The 13,311-nt window shown below is 41.6% G+C and overlaps 1 protein-coding gene across 1 annotated transcript in view; it reads right to left on the reverse strand.

The window, feature by feature from the left end:
• EPHA4 (EPH receptor A4) overlaps nucleotides 1–13,311 on the reverse strand; it is a 148,440-nt gene that overhangs the window by 53,575 nt on the left and 81,554 nt on the right. The window contains exon 5 of the mRNA XM_004376355.2: nucleotides 9,421–9,759. Within this exon, the coding sequence (XP_004376412.1) occupies nucleotides 9,421–9,759 (339 nt within the window). The remainder of the gene's footprint in view (nucleotides 1–9,420; nucleotides 9,760–13,311) is intronic.

The following is a 13,311-nucleotide window of genomic DNA, read 5'->3' on the forward strand; positions in this document are numbered from 1 at the left end:
CCACAGCCCGGCTCCTCTGAAGCCCATTGTGTGCTTGCTTGGGCCTATAACTACCCAGACACAGAAAGGACTGTTCACTGAGTTACCACTTTTGGACGTCTTAACCACTACATAAAAGGAGCCCTGGTGGCGCAGTGGTTAAGCGCTAGGCTGCTAACCTAAAGGTTGGCGGTTCAAACCCATCCAGCAGCTCAAGTAAAGATGACAGCATAGAAAACCCGATGGGGCAGTTCTGTCACATGGGGACGCTATGAGTTGAAAGTGGACTCAGTGGGTCCTAACAACAGCAACCATTACATAGGAGTACCTGGGAGGTGCAAGGAGTTAAGCGTTCAACTATTAGCCAGAAGGTTGGCAGTTTAAACTTACCCAGAGGCACCTTGGAAGACAGGCCTGGTGATCTGCTTGCAAAAGGTCACAGCCTTGAAAACCCTATGGAGCACAGTTCTACTCCGCACACATGGGGTCACCATGAGTCGGGATCGACTCAATAGCAACTAACAACAACAATCGCTACTTACTAATAGCAGAGGATGAGCAAATAACTTTTCAGCAAATGTCTTAATGGAATTGCTTTACAATTTGAAGAATTTTTAAAGGTGCCTTTAGAAAGATTTCTTTGTTTCATAGATTCACTAGCTCTGTTCCTTGCTTTTTTTGTCAAAAGTCTTATGGGTAAGAAAAAAGAACATGATTTACATGAGATCAAAGGCAAACAAGAACTCTTCTTGGTGAAGATCAGAACATATGATTTTTTAAAAGGAGAATTGCTCCTAGCATCCAGGAACTATAGCACAACATCAAGAGTGCACGCTTTAATGAGAGAACCAGAACACAGCCTCAACAGAGTTCAGCATGTTTCACATGGCACACTTAGACCTGAGTGTCATTCGGAAAAGATCTGTGACACAGCAAAACCTGTGAAAGCCAGAACCTGTGCAAGGCGGGAAGCTGTCAGAGAAGAAAAACTCAAATATTTTCCACTAATAGAAAGCAATGGAGAAGTGGTACGACTGTATCTTGTCAAAGGCAGAAGACCTGTGAGACCTGAAAAAACAAGGCAGTCTCGTCGAGTTCCAGTTCTCACAGGTTTCATTGTACAGTCATGTGCTGCTTACCGTTCACAATACATTTTGTGGAAAAGGACTTTATGTGATTTGGATGTTGTACACACACTGTATATTATATACTTAGCAAAGCTATGTCCCATTCTCCGATCAGGATTTCTGAACTCTAGTATAACCATGGTATATTGAATATACCATGGACTGCCAAAAGAAAGAACAAATCTGTCTTGGAAGAAGTACAACCAGAATGCTCCTTAGAAGCAAGGACGGCGAGACTACGTCTTATATACTTTGGACATGCTGTCAGGAGGGATCAGTCCCTGGAAAAGGATAACCATACTTGGTAAAGTACAGGGTCAGTGAAAAAGAGAAAGACCCTCAACAAGATGGATTGACACAGTGGCTGCAACGATGGGCTCAAGCATAACAGTGATTGTGAGGATGGTGCAGGACTGGGCAGTGTTTTGTTCTGTAGTACATAGCGTTGCTGTGAGTTGGAACTGACTTGACGGCACCTTACAACAACAACAACATTATATATATGTGGTCGGACACTGCCCAAATAGATGTTATGCAGTACATGACCATATATGAAAGCAAAGGCATGCTTGAAATCCTAATTATTTAGTTAAATTTTGTTTACATAGTCAAAACCTCTGAAATAGAAGGTGTCTTGCCAAAAATAAAAATTGTTGCAAGTTTGAGATTAATCTAAGTTTTAATCCACGACCTCATTTATCTGAACAGTTTCCAACAAAGGAAACCAGCGTTTCAACATCTACCGTAGTTTTATGCAAGTGCAAATAATGTGCACCTTCTACGTTTGTTTGCCAACCCATGCCCCCGGCAAGGTATTTTCATAAGCACACTATGCTAATCTTTTTTACAGCAACATGTAGAAAACAATTGGCATAGCAGAGCTTATCAAATACCTGGCAGGGGGAGGGAGAAGTTGGTATAACAAACATAGAAGGCACACGTTATTTGAGTAAAAACACGGTACTCAATTTCCTTTCTGACTGGTCTTTTCTTGATTTAGTACTCCAGAGCAAGGGTTGGCAAACTTATCTGTAAAAAAGCAAGATAGTTAATATGTTTGGCTTTGGGGTCATTCATTCTCTGCTGCAACTAAGAAACTCTGCCGTTGTGGCAAAAGCAGTCCAAGACAATATGTAAATGAATGACTGTGGCTATGTCCCAATAAAACTTTATTTATGGACGCTGAAATCTGAATTTTATATTTTCCAAATGTCACAAAATATTCTTCCTTTGATTATTTTTAACCATTTAGAAATGTGAAAACCATTCTTAGTTAGCAAGCTGTATAAAACAGGTGGCGGGCCAGATTTGGCTGGTGGACCATAGTTTGCCAACCCCTTCTCTAGGACACTAAAAGAAGACAGGCATTTGCACCTTAAAAATAGCAATGGATTTTTTTCTCTCTTCCTTTTCAAGCTTACAGAAGAGCCTTGGTCCTAATCACATCTCCTTTGAGTTTAGCATTCCACTGACCAGTTAAACTAGTTGCCTTGGAGTTAATTCTGACTCATGGTGACCCCATGTGTATCAAAGTAGAACTTGCTCCACAGGGTTTTCAATGGCTGATTTTTCAGAAGTAGACTGCCAGGGCTTTCTTCCGAGGCGCCTGTGGGTAGACTTGAACCTTCAAGCTTTTGGTTAGCAGCTGAGTGTGTTAACCATTTACACCATCCAGGGACTTCAGCATTCCATTACAATTCCCAAAACCACCAGCACTGTACTTTCTGCTTGTTGCTTTGATCTTGAACCACGTTCAGGACCACTCTAGAACTGCCCCTCATGCTTAACTATGGGCCAGAACCACTGGTCATGATTGATGATGACCTTGTGTTTCAGCACCCTTCATATCAGGCAGAACTGGCCTTCCTAATATCTCTCGTTTCTTCCTGTCCTTTCTAATCTTAGGCATAATTATGCAATAGTCCCCTTATCTGACAACTTCAGAGCAAATTTCTATATACTAAAGCTAGAGTAGTGTGCATGGGTCCTTTCTAAAGCTCTGTTGCTAATCTGATACTTTGGAGGGCTTTTTGTTTATTTTTAGTATGACACAAAAAATGCATACGCTTCAGGCTCCACAAAACCTGGCTCCACCCCACCTAGAGCACATTACCTAACTCAATTGCTCTAAGATTTGCCCCTTTTTCCCACCATCTCTCTGAAGCATTCCTCTTACTATCTGGAAGACAGGTAGCAATTATACCCAGTGGGGCTCAGAATTCCCACTGTTACCCATTATCCCACTCAAATAACATAATATGTCTAATTAAAAGATGGCAGAGAAAGAGAGAATGGGAACTTACCAGTTGAGTAATAAAAGACAGTGTGCCTCTTGTACTTAGTTATTTTCTTTTCTCTACTCATTATTTTGGCTTTATTAAATTTATAACTGCTTGACGAAGAGAGTTAACCAATTTGTTTTTATTGTAAATAAATGCATTAATAACCAACATGTACTAAATATCTACTATGGGACGCACAGCGACATTACCATAGGTGTAATGCCATTTTATTGTCAGGGTGGTGTCTTCTTGGCGTTTTCTTAATTGTCTAATCTTAGAGAACAATACCAGTCTGACAAGCAGCACAGTTCACCTCATGGCAAAACAACCGGGAGAGGATTCACAAGAGGCCCCAAAAAGCTCTTTTAAGTTTCTGCCCTGAGAGCAGTGATGGAAGCATTCTACTCAAGCCACAGAGCAGTCCAGCTGCAGGACCAATGAAACCTCCCCGTATGTGCTGAGCCACAAGCTGGTCCCAGCAAAGTCATAAGGTCTGTTTTTCAAATAAACCTAACACTGAAGCAGGGTTGCTCAACTTTGGCATTGTGGACATCTGGGGCCAGATGAGTCTTTGCTGTGGGGTCTGTCCTGTGCATTGTCACGTGTTTAGCAGTGTCCCTGGCCCCTACCCACTAGATGCTAGTAGTCCCACTCCTCAGCTGCAACAACTAAAAATGTCTTCAGACATTGCCAAGTATGCCCTGGAGGGGTGGGGGGAGAAAATCACCCTGTGGAGGACTACGGCACTCGAGGTGCAGCTAGCTCAATGCTTTGCCCTTCAAAGTAAATACTTGGCAGGATGGGTGGCTGGGCCAGTGGAGAGAGGGCAGAGTCAGTTGTATTCTGCTAAAGCATTTTTGGATTTTCATTCCCGCTCTTGGAATTGCCTTCAAAGCCAGTGTCTGAGCATCATAAGGAAAATAAGCACCACTTCTCCATGCTCACAGCTATAGGCTTGGAATCATAGAGTTTCAGAACTGGAAAAGAGCTTAGACATTAAACCAAAAAACCCATTGCCGTCGAATCGATTCTGACTCATAGCGACCCTACAGGACAGAGTAGAAACTGCCCCATAGGTTTTCCAAGGAGCGGCTGGTGGATGGGAACTGCCAACCGTTTGCTTAGCAGCCGAGCTCTTAACTACTGCTCCACCAGGGCTTCAGCTAGGTTCAAATAATTAAGTACCCATTAAATATTTGAACTTCTCCAAACTCAGAGTGTTAAGGATGTGGGTTTGTTACTCGGACACTATATGGGCTATTTCACTGTAGAGTATCTAGAACAGTGTCATATGCAAAGTAAAAATAAAAACATGGCTATCACTACCCGCGTGCGGTTCAGGGTTAGTGGAGGCCACCACCCACAGGGGCTCATAATTATTTAAAACAGACAGACATCCCTAGAGTATGGTCCAGTCCCAAAGCTGGAAGACCTGGCATGGGGGTTTGGGGGAATATATGGTGAAAAACGACTCAGTGATATTAAGATCTTCTACTGTCTGCTATCAAGAAGCCTGGTGATGCAGTGGTTACGCACCTGGCTGCTAATTGAAAGGTCAGAGGTTTAAATCCACCGGCCACTCTCTGGAAGAAAGATGTGGCAGTCGGCTTCCATAAAGATTTACAACCTTAGAGACCCTATGGGGCAGAAGTGACTTGAGGGCAATGGGTTTGGACAGTTTTTTTTCCTGGCTGCTATTGCAGTATTTTTAGCAAAAATCTTCAACTTTCTGTTGCTTGGCCGGGAAAACCTTGTTTCATGTACACAGTATTTCTCTCCTACTGACACCTCTTGTATTCATTTGCCTGATTTGGTCCACTTAAGAAAAAGTAAACTGAAGGAAAGCCATCTAGAAAACAAATCACCCAGCAGTTTGCTTGTCCATTTTTTGTAAACATCAGGATCATCTCCTTCTAAACAGACAGAACAATTGCTAGAGAAGAGAAGACGGAGGAAGGGAAATGAGTTTTCAAGGAGACTCTCATTTTGTTCCTTCTGGAGTGTAATGTAGGAAAGTTAACTGTAGGCGGACCTCCATTCTCCTTGCCTCAAGTTTTCCATAGTGAGACTTCAGCTGGAGTAGTACTCGCCCACCTTCACCTTCTTCCCACTTCTCCTTCACTGCTCCTGGCAAGGGGGGTTGGGGTGACATCTCATTAGGAAATTTGGGAGGAGAAGGTACTATCTCCTAGGAGTCCCTGGGTGGCATAAATGGTTAACATGCTCGGCTGATAACTGAAATGTTGGAGGTTCAAGTCTACCCAGAGGTGATCACAGCCATGAAAACTCTATCGAGCACAGTTTTACTTTAACACATGTAGGCTCACTGTGAGTCAGAGTCAACTCAAAGGCAATGGTTTGGTTGTACTCTGTCCTCAGCTCTACTCTCTCTTGTCTCTCGGACCTGCCTGGAACTGCCTTGGTAGAGCATTCATTTGGGCTGCTCCTGATTGTCCATTTTGGAAACCTTAGCAGGACAGGCTTTGCCCTTGCAGGGAGCTTGCGGTCAGCCAGCTGGGCTGTAAGCGGCAAATGTCACTAAGACAAGTCCTTTTGGCCACAGATAAAAAGCTCTTCCAATCAGTTTATCAGCAATGAAGCTGACAATGTGATTTCCCTTTATCTTGTCTTAGGTGTCAGTTGGTTTTGATCTCAGGAAGGGAGGAAAAGGATGTTATATATTAGCCCCTTAAAATCCCAACTGTAAGATTTGGGTTAGAATGGTTTAAATAGCATGTGAGATCACCAGCCCATTCACACCACATTTTACAATTAAATGACCAAAAGGGTGGCTTCTAACTCATGGCAACCCCATGTGTTAGAGTAGAACTGTGCTCTACAGGATTTTCAGTAGCTGATTTCTCAGAATAGATTACCAGGTCTTTCTCGAGTGGCACCTTTGGGTAGAATCGAGCCACCAACATTTTAGTTAGCAGCTGAGCACGTTAACCATTTGTACCATCCAGGGACTCCCAAATAACCAAAAAAAAAACCCACCAAACCCATTGCCGTCGAGTCGATTCTGACTCATAGCTACCCTATAGCCCACTTAAATCTACAAGCCCATGCCCAGATACTCACAAACGGGAGAATACCAAGCCAAATAAATTAATGCCATTAATTATCTAGAGGATCCCTGGTGGCACAATGGTTAAGTGCCTGGCTGCTAATGGAAAGGTTGGCGGTTTGAACCCACCAGCAGTTCCTCAGGAGGAAACACCTAGCAATCTGCCTTCATAAAGATTTCAGTCTAGGAAACCCTATGCGGCAGTTCTACTCTGTCACATAGGGTCGCTATGAGTTAGAATCAACCGAATCCATTAACTTCAGTGGGTCACTTCACCCTCATGGAACCATTCCTTATCTGTTCCTCAACTGTTACTCAAAGTAGTGATGACAGGACCAGGAATTCTAGGCTTTTATTTTTTTTAAGCAGGTTACTGATGACAGAAAGGGCACTGGGAAAACAGCAACGGTGGAGAGACACTAAAGTTTGTGGCCTCCAGATGTTAAATGCTAACATTCATTAATTCTATGTATTCCTTATAGAGTGAGACATCATTGCCTGTGGAGGTCCTTAAGGGGTTTAATTTAATGAAATGATAGGAACAATCGCAATTAGAATATAATTGTGTGTATGTAAATATGCTTAGGGGAGCTTTGATGAAGCTTATGGTTGCTATATCCACCCAGAATTTTGACCTACATTATTAATTTGCACGACTATAAAGAAAGGGTTTGTTAATCAAAGATAAACTATCCCAATGATTTTGAATTAGTGAACTCCAAATTACAGTAGGATAATGAGGCTGTGCAGTGCACATACACAATTCCCTGCTAGACGAAAGCTTTCTGGCTGGCCACATAGGAGGTCTCCTTACTGAAAGATTTATTTTTAATTTTGAACAGCTTCCCAGCATTACCCTTCATGAAAATTAAAATAAGGGGCTGGAATTTTGTCCTATTCAGCAAAGCTCCTGACAACACTGCTCACCAAGGCAGTGACTACCTCATTGTATCAGATTTCCTTGTCCACCTTTCTCCTAGCTCTAAAAGAATCACACCTACAGTTTTAATAAAACTACTTTGACTTCCCCCCCCCCCACTCTAGTCATGTTTTTGCACATTTTCTTCTTTGGGAGGATTTTTAGCCTGTCTTTTTTGTGCTCTTTCGAACTTTTGGCCTGGGAGGGGTTGACATAATCCCTTGGCTTGAATCCTTAAGTATACTGAGAGTCAAGGATGTCTCCCCGAAAAATCTGTGGGAGCCAATCCTGTCCTCAGTTGAGTCTCTGAGAGACTTTTCTCTGCCAAAGAGAATGACTTTACCTTGTATAGCTTAGGTGTCAAAGGGTCCAATCCTAGTTTTAATTTGGTTAAGAACATAAAGTCATGATGTGTTTGAGGGCAGCTGAAAAGGTACATTACTAGGATATTGACTGTGTCATAAGCCAGATGCTCCAGGGGGTCCAGAGACCTCTCTGCACGGCTCTAGCTCCTTCTAAGTCAGACACCCCAGTGCCACCAATGTATGTTACCAGGATCTGTGCAGTATTTCCATTGCATTCTTCCAAGCAAAAAACAAACAAAAAGCTGACAAACACAGAGTACTTGTGCTGCTATTAAGAACTCTTAAACCATACTATTCTTTGTAGAAAAATAAAACTAATTACCACTAATGGTGTTCATACCGAAAAGTGCAGAACTAAAAAACAAAAGCATAACCAGATAATCTGCTTACACCATATATTTAATAAGACCGCTCTCATTTGTAGAGCTGAAGCTACCTTCCAGTAAGATTTGTCATTCTAGTCGCAGTCCAAAATCTTCCCCAAGTCTTAACTTTTATTTATTCTAGATAGTTCAGGGAAAAGTGGAAAAATAATGGCTTTGGACTGGGACAGTGGACTACTCTCCATTCTAGGATCAATTAGTACAGGTATTTTCCTTAACTACTGAGTGCACTTACTGAAACATTTATCTAAGAGAAAAGTGCAGTAAGAGGTGATAGAATTGTTGGCAATTTATAATCCTTTTCCAGTGATGTTTGTTATCCTTAAGAGCCTCGCAAAATGATAAACCACGCAGTCCTTCTCCTCAGTCCTCTTTTAACTCTCCAGAAGTAACAGGGAGTTGGCAGTGTAAAACACATGGTCAAAATGCAGAATGGAAAACTGGCGAAAGTATGGCAACTTTGTCAGGGAGGAAAATGGGGATGAGTGCGTCAGAATCCAGAGCCTAGAAATCTAGATTCTGATTTGCACTTTAAAATATCTGATATTCGAGATTTTGTAACAGATGTGCAATTAACTCAACAAAAACACTTCATGTACAAAAAATGTTTTGTAGTCATCTGAAGGAGAAGAAGGAAAGCATGCAGGCTAATGGGCAGGCTTGCCCTCTGGGAGTGTCAACCATAAATTCTACTGTTAAAGTGGCTGCAGAACTAGTATGCATCTTAAAGTAAACCTTGTCACCCACAAAGATAAAAGTGTCCACAGAAACCATTTATTGTTCACAGGTTTACATGGTAATTCTAGTATAGGTCCATGTAGATGACTTTTAAAATTTTAAATTAAAAGAGAAGAGCAAAACTATAGCTGCTAATGCTTTCATTGGAAAGACAACATACTCTGTATTGGTAAAAATCAATTTTATAATACCAAATACTCTGCAAATACTCTGATGTCAGCCATGGACCTTGCGCTAGAAATGGCTGATGGGAATCCCATATAAGAAAAGTCCAATATGGACAGCTCACTAGACTATGATCTTTCAACCAGACAGTCTTATTCTTCACTATCTCCATACCACCCAGTACGGGGCATACTATGAAGTTGGAGTCCAAAGAATATCTGCTGAATGAATAAGCATCCGTCTAAGTTATCTTTTATAACACAGTTCAAAGATTTACAATTAGATCCATGTGGTTCTACTTCTATGGTAGAACTTCAGTAACACTCATAGGCATCAAGATAATTCCTTCCTCTCAATACATTCAGATCATACAATAAAGTACATCTGATGCCTACCTGCTTGATTGGTTGTCACAGTGACGGAAACTGATTGATCGGGGCTAGGGTTATACTTGGACACTCCATTCACCGCCCAGATTTCAAATGTGTAGTTGGTATGAGCTAGGAGGTCAGTGATGGAGACTTTGGTGGTCTTCAGGCCATTCTGCTGTGGGGTAAAATGGACTCCACTCCCACAGGGTCGGCACTTGCTGGGGTCACCAGTTCCACATTTCTTACAGACCACATTGTAGGAAATGTCCTGACGGCCACCTGGGTTCTGAGGACTGCTCCATTCCAAGTTCACCGATGTCTCATTAACATTTGAAATCAAGTTGAGAGGAGCAGATGGTGGGCCTGGAGAAACAAAAAATATACCATCACACCAAGAACTGAAAATATCCTTTCAGAACCTCTCAGAGCTTAGAGTACTCTCTGCAGCTACAGGAAATAAGGTGGGCCTGTTTGGCAAAGAAACCAAACAGCAGATCGTGCCAGCAGAACGATCTTTAAAAAGAACAATATGATAGAAGGTTGTACGTGTAAATGTCATTCTCATTCCTGTACAAACAAATCTAGCATCAACTGCCGCTCTGAGATGTGAAGCAATCCTACATCAAATGGGCTCCAAGCCCAGGCTTCCCCTTTGAAGTATGAAGAAAATATCACAATTTATCTAGTCTCAATCTTATCATCTGAAAAACGGGTATAAGAATGTGATTCCAGTTCCCAGGGCTGTTGTGAGACGCCAGCAAATTAATACTTACACACCACTTTTGAAGATAAATGATGATTCCTAAGTACAGCGAGTCATCAGTATGAAATAAAATTAACAGAATTGTATAGATACGCCTCTGTATGGCAGTTGAAGGTTAAGCTGCTTATGGGGAATTAGTAGAAACTGGTTTAACCTGGTTGCAGAGATGGTGCAGACAGAGCTGCAGAGAGAGCTTAGTGCTAGGCAGGGACTATTCAAGGCTCCCAGGCCCCTCCTCCCATCCTTCAACTGACCACGGCTGCACCAGGCAGGTGCTCATTCCCACCAACATCAAAGAGGTTCTGAAATATGAAAAGTGGCAGTAGTTTTGAAACAGAACTAACTGATCACTAAGAACCTACTTGTTGGTTTTTAAAAAAATAACAAAAACTAAGACTATGGAACCATGAGGAACTCTCTTTCTTCTTGGTGTACCTTATTCTTTAAATGCCAAGAAGCTGTCACACAAGCTGCCTTCAAGTAGAAGAACCATGGTGAGTGAAGAGAGAGGGAATATTCTTGGTATGAGCTACTTCCAAAGGTTTAAAGACACCTGCCACATTCTAATGGAAAATATTTAGTCAATATGAGAGCTGGAAAGCTTATTCTTTCCTTCCCATTTCTATCTCCCAAGAGAAGAGCCAAAATAAGTTTTAATGAAAATTTGAGATTTCTTGCTTACCATATCCATACTACTACTAACATATTAGGAAGGGCTGCTTTGAGGGAAATTTGTTCATGTTCCTCAGGAAAAGGAAATTAACTGGAGGCCCACATGAACTTGGGAGAAGACTGACGTAGTCAACCACAATGGAATTTACTCTTCCAGGGTAGCCATTGAGAGAGAATTGGAAGAGGTAACCTACAAATAAGGATCATAGTCAATATTTACTACTTAGCCCATGATGATGAAGGGTGAAAGGATTTTGATGGTAACATTTAGGAAAGATGATTCATTCTCCCTTTCTCTTTACACAGCTAAATTGAAGATTTTATTTTCACAAGGTAAGCAGGCCCTCCCAATCTCCCCGTGGGACTGTTTATCAACAATCTCTCAGTGTTAAAATCACCTCCCCATCCTATGAACCTAAAAGGAAAGAAGCGTTGTAAAATTTGTGCTAAAGGTAAGATTACCCCACAGAAGCCCCCAGAAAGAAACCACAAATTTCTTTTTTGTTTAGATTCCAAATTCGCGTCCATGTTCCTTAGCACAGTGACTGGAATAAAATAAGGAGAAATAAATGGTTTCTGAATAAATGAATGGCGTTATTTAAAATCACAGACTCTGATTCTCCTTCCTCCTCATGAAGTTAAAGGAGGTCAGACGCCCCAGCCATCAGCCATGCCATTTTTACAAATTGGTTAATTAATCACCACCCAAAAAATAACTGACTCTCATTCTGGGGTAAATCCACCTTATCAGGTGACCCCCCACTAGAGATAAGGTTAACAAACAAATCAAAAGTTGCAGTTAAAGCTTGCTTAGGCCTTCTGTTTGAAATGTAAAGGTAGGAAAAGGCAGTGCAAATTTTCAATCTTATTCAAATTATGCAGATGCTTGATGCCATAGTGAAATCCATTACTAGTCTGCAGCTCAAAGCTGACCATGGCTTGGTTTATAAAATGGGTCAGCCCCTGGTTCTTATTTTGCTGTGACTTCCAGGGTTAACTAAGAGTGACTCTGAAATCCATTAACCTCCTTGCCAAGGTTCTTGATCCACTTTCACGTGGGAAAATGCGACACAATGAATCAAGCACTGCAGAAGCAAAAAGTCAGTAATTAGTATGTAGGACGGGGCATGACAGTGTCTAAACAGAGAAGAAATGGAGCAGAAAACTAAATGGTTACCAAAATCAGAGACTTACAACACTGCCACGTGAAAAAAAAAAAAATACAAAGAAGTTTCAGGGTTTCAAAATGGAGAGCTGGAATGAAAACAAGTGCTACCTGGGAAGAGGCAGCTTCTTTTGGGCAGTAATTCTTCAAGGAGGCTCTGGGTAGATGCTCAAGGGAAGACAGCGAACTGGATACATTCAATTTTGCCTCCGTGGAAAGGTTTGTGAATTGTGCTGCATATACTTTATATTTGGGAGCCATAGAGAGTGATGGTTACATGAGCACATAGTCACAGCCTAGAAACTGGATTATGATTGGGTATTGATGGAGGCATGAGATATGGAAACGTCCACCCAGTATGATTACTGTGTTGCCTGGATAGACCTGGGAAAGGATCCAGGCTCACAAATTAAAATCACAATGTTGGCTGCAATGAGTTTGTGGGATTGTGGTGTTTCTTTTCTTTTTCTTTCTTTTAATTCTTGCCAATTAAAGATGATCTATCAAGTGTGTTTCTCATTTATAGGGAGGGGCTATGTCTTCCAAAGTTTCTTCTCAAGGCAATGAGAAAAAAGTACAGACTTTAATGAACCCAAAATCAACCTGGACCCAGCCAACACACTTAACAGCTTCATCTTAAAACAATGACCAGCATAGATGGCTAAAAAGAAAATAGGCATCCTGAATGACATGAGCTCTTTCTCAATAAACACAAATCAACCAGAAGGAAAAAAAAACCTCTTAAATTATCTTCTCTTCTGTTTACATGGAAACCCTGATGGCGTAGTGGTTAAGAGCGGCTGCTAACCAAAAGGTCGGCAGTTCGAATCCACCAGGTGCTCCTTAGAAACCCTATGGGGCAGTTCTACTCTGTCCTATAGGGTGGCTATGAGTCGGAATTGACTCGACAGCAACGGGTTTGGGTTTCAGTCTGTTTATGTAAGTAAGTCGATTCTGACTCATAGAGACCCTATAGGGCAGAGTGTAACAGCCCCATAGCCTTTCCAAGGAGCAGCTGGTGGATTTGAACTGCTGACCTTTATGGTTAGCGACCAAACTCTTAACCACTGCGCCACGAGGGCTCCCTATGTAAGTATAGTGTCTGGACATTTAGAAACAATTACATTTCTGACACAGTTATGGCTTTTCTAATCAGAAATATGCCCACCTGCAACTAAGTCTCCAAATACAAATGAGATTTATAACAAAGAGAGATAACATTACCATTTGTCTTAATTTTTCTAGTGTCTATATCAGCAATGTATCTATCTACTGATCATACACTGACATCAGGTAACTTGAAAGTCATTGTGAA

This window comes from Trichechus manatus, unplaced genomic scaffold (assembly GCF_000243295.1).
Source record: "Trichechus manatus latirostris isolate Lorelei unplaced genomic scaffold, TriManLat1.0 scaffold00041, whole genome shotgun sequence".
Taxonomy (NCBI): domain Eukaryota; kingdom Metazoa; phylum Chordata; class Mammalia; order Sirenia; family Trichechidae; genus Trichechus; species Trichechus manatus.